The sequence below is a fragment of the Oncorhynchus kisutch genome, linkage group LG4 (genome assembly GCF_002021735.2).
Source record: "Oncorhynchus kisutch isolate 150728-3 linkage group LG4, Okis_V2, whole genome shotgun sequence".
Classification (NCBI taxonomy): domain Eukaryota; kingdom Metazoa; phylum Chordata; class Actinopteri; order Salmoniformes; family Salmonidae; genus Oncorhynchus; species Oncorhynchus kisutch.
Window position 1 is genome coordinate 33,411,409 of NC_034177.2, and position 22,904 is coordinate 33,434,312.

At 44.6% G+C, this 22,904-nt stretch overlaps 1 protein-coding gene across 1 annotated transcript in view; it reads left to right on the forward strand.

Moving 5' to 3' along the window:
- LOC109888858 (otogelin-like protein) overlaps nucleotides 1-22,904 on the forward strand; it is a 62,404-nt gene that overhangs the window by 12,253 nt on the left and 27,247 nt on the right. The window contains exons 4-25 of the mRNA XM_031821413.1: nucleotides 1,221-1,497; nucleotides 2,307-2,512; nucleotides 3,005-3,129; nucleotides 3,269-3,375; nucleotides 3,579-3,685; nucleotides 4,902-5,027; nucleotides 5,115-5,223; nucleotides 5,305-5,351; nucleotides 5,477-5,622; nucleotides 5,736-5,868; nucleotides 6,031-6,208; nucleotides 6,347-6,471; nucleotides 6,594-6,803; nucleotides 12,534-12,702; nucleotides 13,225-13,299; nucleotides 13,447-13,490; nucleotides 13,770-13,953; nucleotides 14,756-14,863; nucleotides 15,536-15,674; nucleotides 21,801-21,932; nucleotides 22,194-22,340; nucleotides 22,515-22,634. Of these exons, the coding sequence (XP_031677273.1) occupies nucleotides 1,221-1,497; nucleotides 2,307-2,512; nucleotides 3,005-3,129; nucleotides 3,269-3,375; nucleotides 3,579-3,685; nucleotides 4,902-5,027; nucleotides 5,115-5,223; nucleotides 5,305-5,351; nucleotides 5,477-5,622; nucleotides 5,736-5,868; nucleotides 6,031-6,208; nucleotides 6,347-6,471; nucleotides 6,594-6,803; nucleotides 12,534-12,702; nucleotides 13,225-13,299; nucleotides 13,447-13,490; nucleotides 13,770-13,953; nucleotides 14,756-14,863; nucleotides 15,536-15,674; nucleotides 21,801-21,932; nucleotides 22,194-22,340; nucleotides 22,515-22,634 (3,014 nt within the window). The remainder of the gene's footprint in view (nucleotides 1-1,220; nucleotides 1,498-2,306; nucleotides 2,513-3,004; nucleotides 3,130-3,268; nucleotides 3,376-3,578; nucleotides 3,686-4,901; nucleotides 5,028-5,114; nucleotides 5,224-5,304; nucleotides 5,352-5,476; nucleotides 5,623-5,735; nucleotides 5,869-6,030; nucleotides 6,209-6,346; nucleotides 6,472-6,593; nucleotides 6,804-12,533; nucleotides 12,703-13,224; nucleotides 13,300-13,446; nucleotides 13,491-13,769; nucleotides 13,954-14,755; nucleotides 14,864-15,535; nucleotides 15,675-21,800; nucleotides 21,933-22,193; nucleotides 22,341-22,514; nucleotides 22,635-22,904) is intronic.

Here is a 22,904-nt window from a genome sequence, read left to right on the forward strand (position 1 = left end):
AACGAGGTCAAATCATGACGTCAGTGGTCTTCAGGTCGAAAAATCGGAGCTCTAGAAAGATGCCCGAGTTTCCGACTTGGAATTCCCGAGTTGGATGACCTTTCAAAACTATTTTTCCCAACTGCTTCTCACGGTCCCTGCTCTCTCCGTCCTTTCCTCTGGTGAGACTGACCAGAGAGTGGGGACATCTTCTTCCACCTGATGACGAAACTTTAGCGCACCGCATCTGCCTCATGCACAAATTAATGTTGTTCCTATGACCAGAGAACGTTTAATATTATTTAATATTAAAATTGAAACGATAAGCTGATAATAATAATAAAATGCAGGGCTATCGATACTTGGCTACTCATTCATTACAGCTGTACGGAATATGGAGAAGCGCGTTTTGTAATAGTGTTGAATAAAAACAGTGACAGTGCTGAATTTAAACTTAAACATGAACTCACTCATAAAAACAGCAGCTCTTTGCTGTATTCTTTGACAGTCTTTCTGTGGTCATGATTTTAAAAGTTATTTAATCTTACGTAGGCTAGTAGCCTATTCAACTTGGCTGTGGCCAGGGTCCCGGAAGCTCTGCAGCCACGGCGATTTAAGCCATCCGATTGGGCAGCGCAGTAGGTGCACTCGATTTTGTCACAGATTTGCCGGTCCGCCGGGTAGGCGGAGTTTGTCTCATGAATCAAGTGCACCTACCGGCAACAGCACAACATGATTCTAAAAAAGGAGTGCAAGCCTTTATCGTTTGTTGGCTTTTCTACAGAAATATTTGGTGATCGACTAGGAATCACGATCGACCGGTTGGCAACCATTGCTCTATAGTGATACCTTGCCTGCGACCTAAAGTAGTGTTTCCCTCACCCAACCACCATGGTTTTGTTGGCGCAATGGTAAGCACCCTAGCGTCAGGAATATGAAGTGTTGCTGTTCGTTTATCCTGCTGGGTGTGGCAGATTAACTCTGATACACACTGTTCCTGTCAACCAAGTACCTACCTGGCTAAAGTACCACCAGAGCACCAACACAGTTAGACAGTGGGTGTAGTTGGCTGGGTATGGCACAGAAACGGGTTTTCCTGTAACTGAGCGGCTTTTAGTGTGCTAGCATTGTGGGCACACCTCCCCATGCCCCCCACACACAAACAAACACACCAGCGCACTATCATGCCAATTCAGAGTTGAGATAAGCGTGCACAACTCAGAGTTTGTGTGTGCATGTAGTTCCTAACCAGGGCCAAGACAGAGATGGGATCTGCAGGTCTTGGGGTCAGCACCACTATGAGACGTTCGATGGCAGCTACTTCTACTACCCTGGAACCTGCTCCTACATACTGGCCCAGGACTGCCGCTCAGCCACACCACAGTACACAGTGTGGGTCCATAACAGCCGTGTGTGTGAGGGCAGTGTGTACTCCTGTCCCAGGGCTCTCAGTCTCTTCTTCCCCAACGAGGAGGAGATCCACATCTCTGGATACCAAGTCCACCAGGAGGGCCGCAGGTGGGTGGGATATGGAGGAATGTGTATGTTTTCTGTTGTAATGTGTGTGTGTGTGTGTGTGTGTGTGTGTGTGTGTGTGTGTGTGTGTGTGTGTGTGTGTGTGTGTGTGTGTGTGTGTGCGCGTGTGTGTGTGTGTGTGTGTGTGTGTGTGTGTGTGTGTGTGTGTGTGTGTGTGTGTGTGTGCACCTGTGTGCGTGTGTGCAGAGATGGGCAGTTTTTGAAATATATATTTGAATGACTTCTGAGTATTTTGTCATTTGAATTACACTATTTTCAAAATACAAAATAATTCTATACCATTTTTTAAATAGAAGTTCATATTTTGTGTCCACCCTTTCACCCTGCACTGGTATCAGAAGTCTGATAGCACTATGGTGTGATAAAAGCGTGTGCTAAATCAACTAAATATAACTGTAAATGTAAAAATGAACAATTGCAAAGCATGCTAAGTATTATTCTAATGAGCTCCGGCCGAAACAATACACTGTGTGCTTTGCAGTTCTTTTTGGTATGTTCATTTTCACATATAAATTTACATATTGGTCATTGAGCAGACACGTATCCAGAGTGACTTGCTCAACTAAGGTAGTTAAGCAACAACATAACACAGTCATAGCCAGTACAAATATGTTGTTCCTGTTCGGCCGGCTAAATGCAAATGTATACATTTAAAATAATAATTATTTTAAAAAATATTTAAAAATCATTACAAAAAACATGTATTTTGTTGTTTATTTTGATACATTGATCTTTATGGTATTTTGTAATTGTATTTTGAAATGTTTGCCTATCCCTGCATATGTGCATAGGCTGAGCCTGCCCCAAACAATAGGAGGTGTGTTTATAGAGCGTCTGGCTGACTACCTTCTGGTGAAGAGTGTGTTTGGCTTCTCTCTGGCGTGGGACGGAGAGAGCGGAGTATATCTGAAGATGTCTGAACAGCACCACGGCACCCCCTGTGGCCTCTGTGGGAACTATAACAACCTGCCCAACGATGACCTCACCACTGCCCGCGGTGAGACACACACACTCACTCACTCACACCTCATCAAAGCCTACTGTAAGACTGGACAGGTGGGTCCGACCAGCCTCTTATCCTCCTTCCTCCACCCATCTCCCCTCTGTCTCAGCACCCAATCATCCTTCCATCACAACCTTTCTCCTCTCAGCACCACAGGGAACCATTATAGTTATTATTACTGAGGTGGAGGCCGTAGTCCTGTAACATGACCTAGACAGCAGAGGAGAGTGGGAAACGAAGAGGAGAAGAGAGGAGAGAGGGAAAAGAGTACAAAGGGGACAGGAGTGCAGAGAGGAGAAGAGAGGGAGGAAGGGAGACGAGTGGAAAGCAGAGGAGAGGAGAAGAGAGGAAAGTAGAGCAGAGGAGAGAAGTTATTTTAATATACAGTCATTATACAGTTATTATATTATATTGGATTATTTTCAGGCATCTAGAGGAAGGACCCCTAACTGTGTGTGTGCGTGTTTCGTGTGTGTGTGTGTGTAGGTGTGCAGACAGAGGAGCCAGCAGTGTTTGCTAACAGCTGGTCAATAGATCTGCCCCATGAGAGAGGTTGTCCTCTGGTGGACATAGACTTCACTGGACCCTGCCACTCTGAGTCTGATATGGACGTAAGAGTTGTCTGTCTGTGTCTGTCTGTCTGTTTGGAACATATTACTTGAACCTAGGTTGTCAGTGTGCCATAAGACTGTACAATGATATTCTGTGTTTTGTTGTATTATGTTGATGTTTGTGTATGTGTGTGTGTAGGATGCCATAGAGAAGTGCAGTGCTCTCCTGTTCTTCCCCTTCCTGTCCTGTCATGATAACATTGATCCAAACCCCTACGTGGCCAGCTGTGTCGCTGACCTCTGTGTGTAAGTCACACCCCAGTGTGTGTGCGTGCGTGAGTGAGTTGCCTGTCTGTCTTCTGGCTGACTATTGTCTTAAGTGTTGTCTCACTATTTTCTGAATGTTGTGTGTGTGTTGTCTGAGTTTTGTCTGAATGTTTTCTGGCTGTTGTCTGAGTGTTGTCTGACTGTTGTTTGAGTATTTCTGACTGTTGTCTTCTGTGATCCAGGTCTGATGATGAGGAGACGTTTTGTCGTGCGTTGGTGGAGTACACACGAGCCTGCAGCCATGTAGGATACCCTGTACGAGAGTGGCGAGACAGCTTCCCTTCCTGCAGTCAGTAACATTATACTAACCTAACTTAAACATGCAGTCCAGGATCTTAACGGGAAATTTAAAAAAATTTCTAGTTCATATTCTTCTTCTCCAGCACCACCCCAACATCAACATATGTGAAAATGGCGCGTTTCTACACAGCCGTTCAAAGTTTGGTGTCACTTAGAAATGTCCTTGCTTTGAAAGAAAAGCACGTTTTGTCTATTAAAACAGCATCAAATTGACCAGAAATACATTGTAGACATTGTTAATGTTGTAAATGACTATTGTAGCTGGAAACGGCTGCTTTTTATGGAATATCTACATAGGCGTACAGAGGCCCATTATCAGCAACCATCACTCCTGTGTTCCAATGGCACGTTGTGTTAGCTAATCCAAGTTTATCATTTTAAAAGGCTAATTGATCATTAGAAAACCCTTTTGCAATTATGTTAGCACAGCTGAAAACTGTTGTTCTGATTAAAGAAGCAATAAAAATGGCCTTCTTTAGACTAGTTGAGTATCTGGACCATCAGCATTTGTGGGTTCGATTACAGGCTCAAAATGCTAGAAGAAAATACTTTCTTCTGAAACTCGTCAGTCTATTATTGTTCTGAGAAATGAAGGCTATTCCATGCGAGAAATTGCCGAGAAACTGAAGATCTGGTACAACGCTGTCTACTTTCTGTATGTTTTGTGGAAAAAAATATATATATGAAGATAAGTGTTTCCCATGACATCATCAGTGTGCATCATGTGATTTTAACCAATTATAAGTATGCTTTGCCTACTAATCGCTTACTAATTGCCTACTAATTGGTTGATGATGTCATTGAAAACACTTATCTTCCTCTATCTTTCTTATTACAAAACATGGATACGTGCAATTTACACATATGTTGATGTTGCGGTGGTGCTGGGGATGACTATTTTTCTACTACTAAGTAGAAAAAAATCATCTATTTCTCATTCCGCACAACTAATTCGCAACATATTGTACGAATTGGATTCGTTGCATATCATACAAAAATGCCCTAAAAATTATGAGAATAATCTTTTGCATGACGAAACATATCATACGAAATGGATGAGGGAGTACACAACTGGATGATGTAAACGGGGACCCGTTTTGGCTGAAATGTTCTAAAAGTTCTGGAGCATAACATTAACCCCAACCTTTAATTGACAGTTAGCTAACTTATTACTGCAGTAAGTTCTTCATTTGGCTGTTCCGTAGATGATGGTTGTGAGGAGAGTTTTGTCCATAGAGACTGTATTAGCTGCTGCCCTCCCACCTGTACCTTTGACAAGGAATGTCTGGGAACCAACTTGCACTGTCTGGACGGATGCTACTGCCCTGATGGTACATACAAACACATTTATACACACGCGTCATATGCACACACGCACACACACACTTCATCTCACCCTCTGTGTCCGATTATTTTAGGGTTGATTCTACAGAATGGGACGTGTATAGCAGTGTCTCAGTGTCCTTGTGTCTATCACGGCACCTCATACACACAGGGACACACTTTGGAGCAGGGCTGCAGCGTCTGGTGAGTGTGTGTGTGTGACTTGTGTGTGTGTTCGTGTGTGTGTGTGTGTTTGTGAGTTGCTAACCTGTGGTGTATTTACAGTGTGTGTATGGGGGGAGTGTGGAACTGCACAGAGAACAACTGTACAGGTGAGCTAACCTCTCAAGTCATATGATCAGAAACTCATATGCTGAATGATCCAATGTCACACCTTTCAATGCCTGCCGGCCTGCCTGCCTACCTTCTTCTTTCTCTCTCTATCTCTCTCTCTCAGCGGAGTGTTCAGTAGTCGGTGATGTGTTTGTGACGTCGTTCGATGGGAGGATGTTCCTGCAGCCGGGGGCGTGTCAGTACGTCTTGGTTAAGAGCCGGATTGGCAACAGATTCACTGTTACCGTTCAGTACACCACCTGCACAGAGGTAACACACACAAACACATATTGCAGTATACCACCTTCACATAGGTAACACGCACACAATCTGAAACAATCGTGTGTGTGTGTGTGTGTGTGTGTGTGTGTGTGTGTGTACAGGCCCAGCAGCAGGCGTGTATCCAGTCGGTGACAGTGGTACTGGATGAAAATGTTAGTCACCAGGTGACTCTGACCCGAGAGGGGGAGGTGCTTATAGGGGTCAACCCCGCTCCCACCTTGCCCTACACCAATGGTACGATACAATCAACTTAGAATTGATACTCCTATCATTACTTCGTATAATATGCAGTATGATACGGATAACATCAGGTATAGAGAGAACAGTAATGGTCCCAACACAGCCTTGTGGAACACCTTATTTAACGTCAGATTTAATATGTGTTTATGTGAGTAGATGTAGTGGAGGTGCAGAGGCTAACGTCGGTGTTCGTCCAGCTGAGGACCTTGCTTGGACTGCGTCTGCAGTATGACGGCCGTGGTGGGCGCGTCTACCTACAACTGGACAGCCAATGGCGTGGGAACACGCTAGGCCTTTGTGGAACCTTCAACGGAAATCTTCGGGACGACTTCCTGTAAGGAAACTACATCCTCTCATATTGACCCCTAAATGTTCTTTGGAGAAAAGGTTTAGGGCATTTATATCTGAGGCAGTTGAGTAAAAGAGTATTACAGTAAGTATATTCATGACATTTTGGCCTGTGTGTGTATAGTTCCCCAGCAGGGATGATAGAGGGGACTCCCCAGCTCCATGCTAACTCCTGGAGGGTCTCATCTGCTTGCTCCGCCCCCATCAACCAGCCAATCATCGACCCCTGTGAGATGAACCAGCACAACGGTAACCTCTCACCCCTGACCTCAAAACTCTAACCCTGACCTCCATTGACTGCTTGATATATCTTCATGTTTTGCTGCAGCCATATCCTCTAAAAAGCTGAGAAGTGTGTGTGTGTGTTACAGTGTTCTATGCCTCTCTGTGTGAGGTTTTGTTGGGGAGTGTGTTTTCTCCCTGCCATGGTTACGTCAGTCCCAGTGTGTACCAGCAACAGTGTCGCTACCAGGCATGTCGCTGTGGAAACACCTGTCTGTGTACGGCCCTGGCCCACTACACATACCTCTGCTCCAAACACCATGTTGCAGTCAACTACAGGGCCCACGTCTCAGAGTGTGGTGAGTCTGGGCAGTGGAGAGCTGGAGAATGATATGGCTGTGTGTAGCGGTGGTGTGTCTATACTGTAAAAAGTAGGTTACTGTACAATACTTGCAGCACAGACATCAGTAAATTACAGGACCTTTCCTGAAACAGAAATGTTTACCTTTATTTAGCTAGGCAAGTCAGTTAAGAACAAATTCTAATTTTCAATGACAGCCTAGGGACAGTGGGTTAACTGCCTGTTCAGGGGCAGAATGACAGATTTGTACCTTGTCAGCTCGGGGATTTGAACTTGCAACCTTCCGGTTACTAGTCCAACGCTCTAACCACTAGGCTACCCTGCCACCCCATTTACAGCCTATTACTGTAACACCTGACTACAGCAACATGCTGTATTTCTAGAATGTACAGTGCATTACTTGAAGCACAGTGGTTAGTAAACTGTAGCAGATTTACAGTGCAGGCAGCTAGTCCCAACAATGGGCAGCATTTCTGTTATGTAGTATTTGATATACAATGAGCTCTGAAAGTATTGGGATAGTGACAATTTTGTTGTTGTTTTGGCTCTGTACTTCAGCACCTTGGATTTGAAATGATACTATGACTATGAGGTTAAAGTGCCGACTGTCAGCTTTATTTTTGGGGTATTTCCATCCATATCGGGTGAAGCATTTAGAAATTACAGCACTTTCTGTACATAGTCCCCCCATTTTAAGGGACCAAAAGTATTGGGACAATTTCACTTTATATGTGTATTAAATTACTAAAAAGTTAAGTATTTGACCCCATATTCATAGCATAGAATGACTACATCAAGCTTGTGACTACAAATTTGTTGGATACATTTGCTGTTTGTTTTGGTTGTGTTTCAGATTATTTTGTGCCTAATAGAAATGAATGGCAAATAATGTATTGTGTCATTTTGACGTCACTTTTATTGTAAATAAGAACAGAATGTTTCTTAACACTTCTACATTAATGTAAAGGAATCCTGAATAATGATGTGTGAGAAAGTTACAGAGGCATAAATATCATATCCCCCCCCAAAATGCTAACCTCCCCTGTTAATGTAATTGTAATGGTGAGAGGTTAACATGTCTTGGGGGTAGGATATTTGTGCGTCTGTAACTTTCTCACTCATCATTATTCTAGAGGCCTAAACAAAGACTTCCAAACTGGCCGTGATTACAGGGAAAACAGACCAAAAGGACTTGGCAAAACACTTAACCTTTTAAGGTTTAAGACTTCCTGCCACTCTGACTTCCGGCGCCGACAGAGATGGCCGCCTCGCTTCGCGTTCCTAGGAAACTATGCAGTTTTTTGTTTTTTTACGTGTTATTTCTTACACTAGTACCCCAGGTCATCTTAGGTTTCATCACATACAGCCGAGAAGAACTACTGAATATAAGATCAGCGTCAACTCACCACCAGTACGACCAAGAATATGTTTTTCGCGATGCGGATCCTGTGTTCTGCCTTACAACCAGCGCCACGGGATGGTTCCCATGCAGCGACCCAAAAAAACGACTCAGAAAAAGAGGGAAACGAAGCGGTCTTCTGGTCAGACTCCGGAGACGGGCACATCGTGCACCACTCCCTAGCATTCTTCTTGCCAATGTCCAGTCTCTTGACAACAAGGTTGATGAAATCCGAGCAAGGGTAGCATTCCAGAGGGACATCAGAGACTGTAACGTTCTCTGTTTCACGGAAACGTGGCTCACTGGAGAGACGCAATCCGAAGCGGTGCAGCCAGCGGGTTTCTCCACGCATCGCGCGGACAGAAACGAACATCTTTCTGGTAAGAAGAGGGGCGGGGGCGTATGCCTTATGGCCAACGTGACATGGTGTGATGAAAGAAACATACAGGAACTCAAATCCTTCTGTTCACCTGATTTAAAATTCCTCACAATCAAATGTAGACCGCATTATCTACCAAGAGAATTCTCTTCGATTATAATCACAGCCGTATATATCCCCCCCCAAGCAGACACATCGATGGCTCTGAACGAACTTTATTTAACTCTCTGCAAACTGGAAACGATTTATCCGGAGGCTGCATTCATTGTAGCTGGGGATTTTAACAAGGCTAATCTGAAAACAAGACTCCCTAAATTTTATCAGCATATCGATTGCGCAACCAGGGGTGGAAAGACCCTGGATCATTGTTACTCTAACTTCCGCGACGCATATAAGGCCCTGCCCCGCCCCCCTTTCGGAAAAGCTGACCACGACTCCATTTTGTTGATCCCTGCCTACAGACAGAAACTAAAACAAGAAGCTCCCACGCTGAGGTCTGTCCAACGCTGGTCCGACCAAGCTGACTCCACACTCCAAGACTGCTTCCATCACGTGGACTGGGAGATGTTTCGTATTGCGTCAGCCAACAACATTGACGAATACGCTGATTCGGTGTGCGAGTTCATTAGAACGTGCGTTGAAGATGTCGTTCCCATAGCAACGATTAAAACATTCCCCAACCAGAAACCGTGGATTGATGGCAGCATTCGTGTGGAACTGAAGGCGCGAACCACTGCTTTTAATCAGGGCAAGGTGTCTGGTAACATGACTGAATACAAACAGTGCAGCTATTCCCTCCGCAAGGCTATCAAACAAGCTAAGCGCCAGTACAGAGACAAAGTAGAATCTCAATTCAACGGCTCAGACACAAGAGGCATGTGGCAGGGTCTACAGTCAATCACGGACTACAGGAAGAAACCCAGCCCAGTCACGGACCAGGATGTCTTGCTCCCAGGCAGACTAAACAACTTTTTTGCCCGCTTTGAGGACAATACAGTGCCACTGACACAGCCTGCAACGAAAACATGCGGTCTCTCCTTCACTGCAGCCGAAGTGAGTAAGACATTTAAACGTGTTAACCCTCGCAAGGCTGCAGGCCCAGACGGCATCCCCAGCGGCGCCCTCAGAGCATGCGCAGACCAGCTGGCCGGTGTGTTTACGGACATATTCAACCAATCCCTATACCAGTCTGCTGTTCCCACATGCTTCAAGAGGGCCACCATTGTTCCTGTTCCCAAGAAAGCTAAGGTAACTGAGCTAAACGACTACCGCCCCGTAGCACTCACATCCGTCATCATGAAGTGCTTTGAGAGACTAGTCAAGGACCATATCACCTCCACCCTACCTGACACCCTTGACCCACTCCAATTTGCTTACCGCCCAAATAGGTCCACAGACGATGCAATCTCAACCACACTGCACACTGCCCTAACCCATCTGGACAAGAGGAATACCTATGTGAGAATGCTGTTCATCGACTACAGCTCGGCATTCAACACCATAGTACCCTCCAAGCTCGTCATCAAGCTCGAGACCCTGGGTCTCGACCCCGCCCTGTGCAACTGGGTACTGGACTTCCTGACGGGCCGCCCCCAGGTGGTGAGGGTAGGCAACAACATCTCCTCCCCGCTGATCCTCAACACTGGGGCCCCACAAGGGTGCGTTCTGAGCCCTCTCCTGTACTCCCTGTTCACCCACGACTGCGTGGCCACGCACGCCTCCAACTCAATCATCAAGTTTGCGGACGACACAACAGTGGTAGGCTTGATTACCAACAACGACGAGACGGCCTACAGGGAGGAGGTGAGGGCCCTTGGAGTGTGGTGTCAGGAAAATAACCTCACACTCAACGTCAACAAAACTAAGGAGATGATTGTGGACTTCAGGAAACAGCAGAGGGAACACCCCCCCATCCACATCGATGGAACAGTAGTGGAGAGGGTAGCAAGTTTTAAGTTCCTCGGCATACACATCACAGACAAACTGAATTGGTCCACTCACACAGACAGCATCGTGAAGAAGGCGCAGCAGCGCCTCTTCAACCTCAGGAGGCTGAAGAAATTCGGCTTGTCACCAAAAGCACTCACAAACTTCTACAGATGCACAATCAAGAGCATCCTGGCGGGCTGTATCACCGCCTGGTATGGCAACTGCACCGCCCTCAACCGTAAGGCTCTCCAGAGGGTAGTGAGGTCTGCACAACGCATCACCGGGGGCAAACTACCTGCCCTCCAGGACACCTACACCACCCGATGCTACAGGAAGGCCATAAAGATCATCAAGGACATCAACCACCCGAGCCACTGCCTGTTCACCCCGCTGTCATCCAGAAGGCGAGGTCAGTACAGGTGCATCAAAGCTGGGACCGAGAGACTGAAAAACAGCTTCTATCTCAAGGCCATCAGACTGTTAAACAGCCACCACTAACATTGAGTGGCTACTGCCAACACACTGTCAATGCCACTGACTCTACTCCAGCCACTTTAATCATGGGAATTGATGGGAAATGATGTAAATATATCACTAGCCACTTTAAACAATGCTACCTTATATAATGTTACTTACCCTACATTATTCATCTCATATGCATACGTAGATACTGTACTCTATATCATCGACTGCATCCTTATGTAATACATGTATCACTAGCCACTTTAACTATGCCACTTGGTTTACATACTCATCTCATATGTATATACTGTACTCGATATCATCTACTGTATCTTGCCTATGCTGCTCTACCATCACTCATTCATATATCCTTATGTACATATTCTTTATCCCCTTACACTGTGTATAAGACAGTAGTTTTTTTTGGAATTGTTAGTTAGATTACTTGTTCGTTATTACTGCATTGTCGGAACTAGAAGCACAAGCATTTCGCTACACTCGCATTAACATCTGCTAACCATGTGTATGTGACAAATAAATTTGATTTGATTTGATTTGATCTGTTCCATATCCACATGAAATTGTTAGAGCACTACTACCATGTATTGTATCAGTTCAATTGGTACAGCATTCTCACTCATTTACAAGGCACGCTTCAAAATATGTTAATAATCCAGCAACTTTTCCCCCTCCCATAATGCAACATAATTTCCAGAATGCTGCACTGCATATACAACAAAACCGCAATAAAATACTTTATTTTTAAATTGTATTGTAATAAAATTGAATATGTAATTATATTTTACAGCAGCATACCAATGAATATTTGGTGTTTTCTATCACTTTCACTTGTAATGTCCTTAACAAAGGTGTCTAAACTGGCAATGACTGTCACGCCCTGACCTTAGAGAGCCGTTTTATTTTTCTATTTGGTTAGGTCAGGGTGTGATGTGGGGTGGGCATTCTATGTTTTCTGTTTCTATGTTTTGGCCGGGTATGGTTCTCAATCAGGGACAGCTGTCGATCGTTGTTAGGAAACTACTGCCACATTTCAGTTAAATTGGTACTGCACTGACAGGTGCAACAAATATAGCCTCTTACAAGGCATGCCTCAAAATATTTTAATGAGCCAGAAACAACAATACCATGCATCCACTACTGTTCAAAAGGTTTTTTTGCGGCACAAAAATATGGTATGGTTCTGTGTTCTGTGTTGTACAGCTTTCTCCATTACGAGTGCAACAAATATAGCTTCTTACAAGGCACACCTCCAAATATGTTAATGAGCCAGACATTATTTCTCTGTCCACAACATTTTCCCACAATGCACCATAATTCACAGTATGCTACTGTAAATATACAGCAAAATATACAGCACAATTTTACAGCAGTATAGCGGAATGACATTGAGCCCCCATAATGCATTGCTCTTTACAGTACTGCACTGTAATATAGAATTACAGTAGCTAACTGTATATTTTTGGCTGTAAAGTTACAGCAATTTGTTACAGTGTAGGTGGTGTGACGGAGGTGTTTAACTCAGGTGTGTGTGTGTGTAGGGGTGGTGTGTATGGGTGGGATGCTGTTCCATTCCTGTGTGTCGTCCTGTGGCCGCTCGTGCCGCTCCCTCTCCAGTGGAGAGACCTGTAACCATGATGACTGTGCTGAGGGGTGTGGCTGCTCAGAGGGCAGTTACTACGATGACGTACGACAACGCTGTGTTCAGCCGTAAGACTCCGCCCCCTTACACATTATCATCTAACATGCATCTTGCCTGGCTACCCAAACCCCTTGCTTCGGTAAAACGCTACGACACGTCCATGGACGTTAGTTTCTTGTCCGCAATGAGTCTGGATCTTAGTATCTCCACGACGATTTCTGGAACGCAAACCCATTCTAACTGTTCTGATTGGTCCCAGAAACTGATGGGTGGGGCCAGAGCCAGAACCCACGTTTGTAAAGCAGCATTTAGAAAATTCATCATAGGCTTTGATACCCGATTGCTTAGAAATTATTAAATCGCTGTGGACTTTGTTTTGTACAACAACCCAAATTTCGGCATCACCACAAACGATTTCAGTGATGGCAGTCTCAGACTGAAATATGTAGCAAACATAGAGCAGCGGAAGAATTCTGAGTAGTCAGGCAAGTATGCACCATAATCTTGATCAAAAGCACATTATCATCATCATCGTCGTCAAACACATAGGACTTGACCCTCCCATCATCCTCTCCTCTTTTCTCTCTCAGGTCTCAGTGTCATTGTTACTCTATTGGCGGAGTGTCCCAGCCAGGGGAGGTGTCCTTCAGCGCCGCCGGCCCTTGGTAAGCAGCCACACACACACTAGCCATGGTACATAGAGAGTTCATAGAGAGGTTATAGAGAGTTCACTTCACAGACATAACGCCCTTCAAACAATCTCCCTAATTGAAATGTTTATTCTTTTCTCCCGCTCTGTCTCCCATCAACAGCCTTTGCAGGAATGGAAGGATGGAGTGTGTACCAGAAGAAAGAGGTAAACCCACCATCCCTCTCTTATTCAGGGTGTCAGGTAGCCTAGTGGTTAGAGCAGTGGGCCAGTAACTGAAATGTTGCTAGATCAAATCCCTGAGCTGACAAGTTAAAAATCTGTCACTCTGCCCATGAACAAGGCAGTTGACCCACTGTTCCTAGGTCATCATTTGTTCTTAACTAACTTGCCTAGTTAAATAAAGTTTTTCATCCATCCATCCATCCATCCATCTATCCATCAACAAAGCTCTGTTTCTGAATGACTTCTGTCTTTGTGTTTTAGAGCCAGAGCAAGGCCAGTGTTCGGAGGGAAAGGTGTTCCACAGCTGTTCTGAGCCCCAGGGGGTCCAGGGGGTGGTGGCTTGGCGAGGAGGTGTGGCCTGTGAGCTCACCTGTCGGAACCTGATGTTGAACCTCACCTGTCCTCCCACCACACCCTGCATACCTGGCTGTGTCTGCCCACCTGGGTAGGGTGTGTGTCTGTGTGTTAGTTTAACTATTTTTTTAAAAGCTGGAGTCGATTGGCACACCCTTGCGTCAAACTAATTAACATGATAAAAAAAATCCCCATCAAAATCCATCTGTTTAAGTTAGAAATATCAGTTTTTTCGTATGGGCTGCGTCTCAATCCAACACATCCTCCAATGTCGGCCTTCCGCATCTGCTGTGGAAAGTGGCAGAGCTACAGCGCTGTTTGTCAGACCTGGAGACATCCTGAAAATCGGTCTTCTCATGAAAAAACATCTGTAGCGTCCGAATGGTTTGGCCTACAAACTATGGAAAGATAAGGCTCACGAAGATGATGGTGTTGTCCATTTTGTAACATCCAAACCGTTTAGGGTACAAACTAATACCAGGGGAGGGGAGACTCGTTCTATGACCCCCACAAGTGTCACAGGACTCGTCCAAAGGTAACCCAGTACCGGTTGAAAAAGTAGTTTTGGAAGTAGTATGGAAGTAGTTTTGTGCCGCAAGGAATGTGTTATTCAATGCATTTTCTATGAGCTATGGCAGTAAAGGCCAAATTCAATATTTTATCAAAAAATGTTTTTAGATAATTTTTTATACCTGCAGGGGTCCTAAAATTCCAAATCAAATAGCTAAATGATCCATGGTATGACCATCTTAAAACAATTCCATATGTTAGCTTAATATTACCCCCCCAGGCTTAGATTTTTAACACAGAAAAAAGTACTTTATTAGCACACACATGCTTGAGCCCTGATTGTTGTAATGGTTCTACCCGACTGTGTGTATATGTGTGTGTAGGCTGGTTCTGCACCGTGGGGAGTGTTACTACCCAGAGAACTGTCCCTGTGCCTGGCTGGGCCTGGAGTATCTGCCAGGAGAGACCGTCGACACCCCCTGTTACAGATGGTAAGACCCTCCCATCCCTTAAAGGAAAACTCAACCCAAAAACAATATTTTGGTATTTGTTTCATTAGTCCATTATTGATGAAGTCCCAAAATGTTTTGCATGTCAGAAATAACGTTTTCAAGATATAACTTTCATAATACAGAAATACAGCCGGTATGATGCACATTGATTCAGTACTGGTACTCCTTGTACATTATATAGCCTCGTTATTGTTATTTTATTGTGTTACTATTTCCTTTTTTTATTTAGAAAATATTTGTCATACTTTTTAACTCTGTATTGTTGGGAATGGGCTCGTAAGTAAGCATTTCACTGTAAAATCTTCACATGTTGTATTCGGTGTATGGGACCAATACAATTTGATTTAATTTGATGCCGGCTGTATTTCTGTATTTTGAAAATTATATATCTTGAAAACTTGATTGCTGACACGCAAAACATTTAGGGACTATATCAACAATGGACTAATGAAACATGTTTTTTGGTGTGTTTCCATTAAGGATTGTTAAATGATGTTAACATGAAAAAAATAGAGCACTAGTATCCTAAATATTGTTCAAATGCTCACTTGTGTTTCATTTACTGTCTTCTCTTTGTCTTTATTTTTGTCTGTATGTTTTTCTCCCCCTCTGTCTATCTATCTATCTCTCCCTGTCTCTGTCTCTCTCCAGTGTGTGTCACCGGGGGTATTTTAACTGTAATTACTCTCCGTGTCCGGCAGTATGTACGGTCTACAGCGACAGACACTACCACACCTTTGACGGCCTGGAGTATGACTATCACTCGGACTGTCAGGTCTACTTACTCAAGGTGTGTGTGTGTGTGTTTTTTTATGAACCTTTATTGAACCAGGGAAACCCACTGAGCCCAGAGTTTCATTTCCAATGGTGCCCTGAGAACAGCAGTTAAAGCAATGTGAGCATGATCACAAAACAATTACAGTTACATAATTTCAAATAAATTACGTTACATTCAAAGGGGCAGTAAGTAGAAACAAATACATACAATCAATCAAAACAAGTCCACTTTTCATAATCTATTTTTTTTTCTTCCCTAAATTCACCTTTTGGGCCCAAAGAATAAAGTTTTAGAGTGACCTGTAGGTCATTCCAGGACGGCGGGGCATAGTAGCTGAAAGCAGTCTTCCCTAACTCAGAGGAGACCCGTAGAACCTCTTGTACCAACCAGTCTAGAAACTGAGTCTATTTGTTACTAGATTTCCAATTTAGAAGTGAGGTGAAATAGTATGGGAGCATACACTGCTCAAAAAAATAAAGGGAACACTAAAATAACACATCCTAGATCGGAATGAATGAAATAATCTTATTAAATACTTTTTTCTTTACATAGTTGAATGTGCTGACAACAAAATCACACAAAAATTATCAATGGAAATCAAATTTATCAACCCATGGAGGTCGGGATTTGGAGTCACACTCAAAATTAAAGTGGAAAACCACACTACAGGCTGATCCAACTTTGATGTAATGTCCTTAAAACAAGTCAAAATGAGGCTCAGTAGTGTGTGTGGCCTCCACGTGCCTGTATGACCTCCATACAACGCCTAGGCATGCTCCTGATGACAGTCTATGGTGCAACGTGGCGTTGGTGGATGGAGCGAGACATGATGTCCCAGATGTGCTCAATTGGATTCAGGTCTGGGGAACGGGCGGGCCAGTCCATAGCATCAATGCCTTCCTCTTGCAGGAACTGCTGACACACGCCAGCCACATGAGGTCTAGCATTGTCTTGCATTAGGAGGAACCCAGGGCCAACCGCACCAGCATATGGTCTCACAAGGGGTCTGAGGATCTCATCTCGGTACCTAATGACAGTCAGGCTACCTCTGGCGAGCACATGGAGGGCTGTGCGGCCCCCCAAAGAAATGCCACCCCACACCATGACTGACCCACCGCCAAACCGGTCATGCTGGAGGATGTTGCAGGCAGCAGAACGTTCTCCACGGCGTCTCCAGACTCTGTCACGTCTGTCACATGTGCTCAGTGTGAACCTGCTTTCATTCGTGAGGAGCACAGTCTTGGTGTTCTCTGGCAAATGCCAAACGTCCTGCACGGTGTTGGGCTGTAAGCACAACCCCCACCTGTGGACGTCGGGCCCTCATACCACCCTCATGGAGTCTGTTTCTGACCGTTTGAGCAGACACATGCACATTTGTGGCCTGCTGGAGGTCATTTTGCAGGGCTCTGGCAGTGCTCCTCCTGCTCCTCCTTGCACAAAGGCGGAGGTAGCGGTCCTGCTGCTGGGTTGTTACCCTCCTACGGCGTCCTCCACGTCTCCTGATGTACTGGCCTGTCTCCTGGTAGCGCCTCCATGCTCTGGACACTACACTGACATACACAGCAAACCTTCTTGCCACAGCTCGCATTGATGTGCCATCCTGGATGAGCTGCACTACCTGAGCCACTTGTGTGGGTTGTAGACTCCGTCTCATGCTACCACTAGAGTGAAAGCACCGCCAGCATTCAAAAGTGACCAAAACATCAGCCAGGAAGCATAGGAACTGAGAAGTGGTCTGTGGTCACCACCTGCAGAACCACTCCTTTTTTGGGGGTGTCTTGCTAATTGCCTATAATTTCCACCTGTTGTCTATTCCATTTGCACAACAGCATGTGCAATTTATTGTCAATCAGTGTTGCTTCCTAAGTGGACAGTTTGATTTCACAGAAGTGTGATTGACTTGGAGTTACATTGTGTTGTTTAAGTGTTCCCTTTATGTTTTTGAGCAGTGTATATGAATAAAAGCTAATGTTGGGCCCTTCTGGTAGTCAGAGCCTCCCAGCCAACAGAACTATAAGAAACAATGATCCGTACAGAAATTATCACCAGTGGTGAAATGTTAAGCTGAGTGATAGACTGAATCTAGAGGTTTTAACACAGTGTTGCTTGATCAATTTTCCTCCTATTTTCAAAAGTGAGACAAGATTTATTTATTTACATGAAACCAATCTTTACTCACAACTTTTTGTCAGCTTATCAATTCGTGTTTTAATGTACAACTTATCCAAATACCTACATACTTATAATGCAGGTCTAGCTCATTTTGGGCTCCTGTCAAGGTACAGATACAGGTCTTTAGGATCAATTTGACAAGAGCTGGAGACATAAACTTGGTTTTATCAACATTTAACACTAATTTAAGATCGGTGAGCGATTCTTGAATTGAATTAAAGCCAAGCAGAAGGTGGTGAATGGCTTGCTGCACTGAGGGGGCACGGGAATAAATATATGTGTCATCCACATAGAGATGTAAGCCCCAGTTAGGGCAGCGCAGTGCTGTTTCCTACCCTGTGCATTAACTATGTCATGTATGACTAGAGAAGCAGCCAAGATGGTGCTGTGTCCTGGCCTAAAGCCTGACTGATGAGTATTCAGGATAAATGTTCTATTTGAAATGGACTGCAGCTTACCAAGAGTTCAAATATTTTCACTAGACATGAAAGCTTTGAAATTGGGAAATAATTATTAAGATGGCAGGGATCACCACCTTTATGAAGTGGGAGAACAAGGGCTGCCTTCCACGCCTTAGTAATAGTAACCAAGAGAATGGATAGATAAAAAATATATGTCAAGAGCTCCATAATCAGAGGGTGCAGTAAACTGTTGAAGACATGGGTCAAGCATGTCTGCCCCAGTGTATTTTTTAACATCAATAGCTAAGAGAGTGTCCAGAACATCCCTACTAGTGACTTGCCGAAGAGAGAACAGTGGGTCACCATTTACAGTAGCAGGCAAGTCTGATTAAACAGGGTTGCATCAGAGATTAGCTTGTATTATGTTCATGAACAGTATTTTCAGAGTTGTCCTTATTGCTGCTATTTCCCCTTTCAAAAAAATGTCCTGCTGCAATAAAATGTTGGTTAACTCATCAGTTATTTCAGTTTTGTCTGCTATAGTATTGGGAGTTCAATAGAACCTCATTGGGCTGAAAGGTGTGGCTGCTTATTTTTATTGATTTAATAGCCTTCCAAAACTTAGCTGGATTGCCACGAGAGTCAGATATGGAATTAATGAAATAGTTAGATTTAGCCCTTTTTACGGAAGCAGTAAATATATTTCTAAGTTATCTGAAGGTGAGCCAGTCAGCAGAGCTACCATTGTGTCTGGCTTCAGACCAAGCTTTGTTCCTTAGCTGAATTAACTCATCAAGTTCAGGCGTGAACCATGGATTGGCTCTATCTTTCATTCTTAATCTCTTCATAGGAGCATGTTTATCAGATGAAGAGATAAACATACTAAAGAATTGTTCAAGGTCAAGTTCTGCTTCCGGAGTGTCATTAACACTAAGTAAGACTCAATGGTTAAGGTCATGTCAGAACCCTACTCATGGAAGTGTTTAAAGTTTCTCTTAGCAGTAAGGCGTGGTTGAGTTTTAGGCAACTTTGTGTTTCTGGCACGGACTTTGGGACAGTGGTCACTGAGGTCCCATAGTAAAGACACCACTAGTTAAGTATTTAGGAGGGTTATTTGTAAGTATGAAATCAATCAGAGTTGATTTAGCAGGATTCTCTACATTCAAACAAATGGTCTCTGAAATCAATTGGACTAAGTTCGGATCAGTACATGCTGATTTAAGACAATCAGACGAGGGAGTAAGCTAATCGAGATTCAGACCCCCGATATCACTATTTCAGAGGCTATTCATGGAGCTAGTTGCTGCCGCTGTGGTGTAGGGAGGTCGATAGATCCCAGCAACATAGAAATTAATATTCTGAGAAATAACATTTATAACTAGTAGCTCAACTAGTAGGTCACCTTAAAGTTGTTTTTCACATAAATTGCTACACCACCACCCTTCTTGTCCTATCACATCTGTAAACTTTTTAATCATGAAGTGCAATGGAATTATCATCAACAGAGCTTTTTAACCATGTTTCAGAGCACACTAAAATGTTGGGATTTGTATCCCGGACCCAAATGTCCAACATGTCCATCTTGGAGATAATACTTCATTTGTACATTAATTTGCATCAGCCAAAGCCTCGTTTTAAAGTCTGCTGGAGAGTGTACAGTTGGAGACTAGCAGAGCTAACAGTACTAATGGGGAGAAATAGCTCAACAAGATTACTGATTTTAGCAGCCCTAGAACTGAGAGAATTTCTAACAGACCGTACACGGGACTGAGTAGTAATAATGGGAATTATCTAGGGGCTTGGGCTGTCAGAGAGTCACTGGGTTAGCGACTGCAATGTTTGAAGAGAGCCGCTGTGCTCCTCGGCCGTTTGTGTGTGTGTGTGCGTGTGCGTGTGCGTGTGTGTGTGTGTAGGCAGATTGGGATCAGGGAAAGGGGATCCAAGGAGTTTCTTTAATCTGGGAACGATTTTTAATTAGAGCGACTGAGGTAAGCAAAGCTGTAGCAACACACACACACACACACACACCTGAGTAACACAAAGAGAGGCCTGTTCGCGGCAGACTCCCAGGGATATACAATTAGAATGAGCAGGACGTTGGGACATTCCAGTTCTAATCAAGGTTCTGTGGTGGCTGGACTGGCAGCCATATTAGGTGTTCCATCTAATGCTGATCACATCACATTTCCCTGTTCTGTTGTCTATTATTTTACTCAGGGCTATGAGCTGGGGTAAGCATTAAGTCACCCGATCCTTCCGGAAACAGATATGCCTTTTAACTGACAGGTACACTAAGATACACTACATGGCCAAAAGCTTGTCGAACATCTCATTCCAAAATCATGGGCATTAATATGGAGTTGGTCCCCCTTTTTCTGCTATAACAGCCTCCACTCTTCTGGGAAAGCTTTCCACTAGATGGTAGAACATTGCTGCGGAGGCTTGCTTCCATTCAGCCACAAGAGCATTAGTGAGGTTGGACACTGATGTTGGGCGATTAGGCCTGGCTCGCAGTCGGCGTTCCAATTCATCCCAAAGGTGTTCGATGGGGTTGAAGTACTTCCACACCGATCTCGACAAAACATTTCTGTATGGACCTCGCTTTGTGCAAGGGGGCATTATCATGCTGAAACAGGAAAGGGCCTTTGCCACAAAGATGAAAGCACAGAATTGTCTAGAATGTCATTGTATCCTGTAGCATTAAGATTTCCCTTCACTAGAGTTAAGGGGCCTATCCATGAACGCAGGTAGCGTTCTCCTGGCATCTGCCAAACCCAGATTCTTCAGTCGGACTGCCAGATGGTGAAGCGTGATTCAGATAACTTGTTTCAACTGCTCCAGAGTCCAATGACGGCGAGCTTTACACCACTCCAGCCGATGCTTGCCATTGCACATGGTGATCGTAGGTTTGTGTGCTGATGTTGCTTCCAGAGGCAGTTTGGAACTCAGTAGTCAGTGTTGCAACTGAGGACAGACGCGTTACGCACTTCAGCACTCGGTCATCCCGTTCTGTGAGCTTGTGTGGCTTACCACTTCGCGGCTGAGTCGTTCTTGTTCCGAGACGTTTCCACTTCACAATAACAGTACTTGACCGGGGCAGCTCTATGATGGTGCCATGTTGAAAGTCACTGAGCTCTTCAGTACATGCCATTCTACTGCCAATGCTTGTCTATGGAGATTGCATGGCGGTGTGCTCGATTTTATACACCTGTCAGCAATGGGTATGGCTTAAATAGCCGAATCCACTAATTTGAAGGGGTGTCCACATACTTTTGTAATTATATAGTGTATGTCAGCTCTTTTCATGACTTTGCTATCTGCATCGTTTAGTACGTTCCCTACCCTGAATGTGATGTTGCTACTGTAAATGTCAGAGTCCCCCAGAGGAGGAACAGTGAGCGCCAGGAATGCACTCTATCAGCCCTGGGGACAGACCTGCACACCACACACAGTACTCTTTCCCCAGAGTATAGATGAAGTGCAGTCCATAGTAGCCCGGGATAAGGACTGCTCTCTCTCTTGCTCACTCTCTCTCCTATCTCTCTCTCTCTCTCTCTCTCTCCAGAGTATAGATGGTGAGGTGTCCATCGTGGCCCAGAATAAGGATTGTTATCAGAGTGGGATCGTCTGTATGAAGATGCTGGTCATCCATGTTGGATTCACCAAGATTTACTTCAACGACAACTCAGGCCAGCCTGTGCGCATCACACACATACACGCACACCAACCTTTCCCTTCTCACTCTAAAACCTGAAAGTCCATGAGCGCTCTCTGGTGGGCAGCACTAACCCTCATTTAGGACTAGCTAGAAACTCTTACTGATCTGATAGCCGCTATAACAAACATATTATTTGTGTTTATGTGTTTGGTATGTGTGACACTCCTGATGTGTTCTAACCAAGGTCTGGTCCGGTGTATGTGTGTGTGTGTGTGTGTGTGATCTCTTCTCTTCATCCAGAGCCCCTCCAGTGTGGTAGGTAAGGGGTCAGAGTTTGAGCTGTGGTCAGCAGGCTACTACACAGCCATCCACTTCCCCAAACAGGACCTGACCGTTCTCTGGGACCGCAAGACAACCGTGCACATCAGAGCTGGACCACAGTGGAAGGTCAGGATACTTTTAACGCCCACACTCTCTCTCTCGCTCTCTCTCTCTCTCTCTCTCTCTCACCAGAACTGAGTTGGAACACTCACTCACACACACACACACCCACCCACCCCCACCCCTATTCCGTCTTTTTCTTTCTCGCATCTCCCTCTTTCTCCCCCTGTCTGTCTCTAGGGTCTCCTGAGTGGTCTGTGTGGGAACTTTGACAGTGTGACGGTGAATGACATGACCACGTCCAGTCACATGGAGGTCAGCAATGCTCAGGGCTTTGGAGACAGCTGGGCTCTGGGAAAGGTACACACACACACGCAAAGTGGAATTTTAAACTCAGAACCATCTGCTCTAACTCCCACTTGGAACAATAACAACTGAACTAAACAGATTCACAGCGATTTTTTGATTTCCTTCTAATGATAAAAATGATGCCTAGAGTAATGAATACAAGCTGGCTAAAAGGGGGAACATTTCCATTTTCCATTTCATGTCCTTGGTCTTTAGTTGGGAAAGTGAAAGAGGTCTATTTCCCCGCCCCTACCCTTATTCCACCCCCCCCCCCCCCCCCCC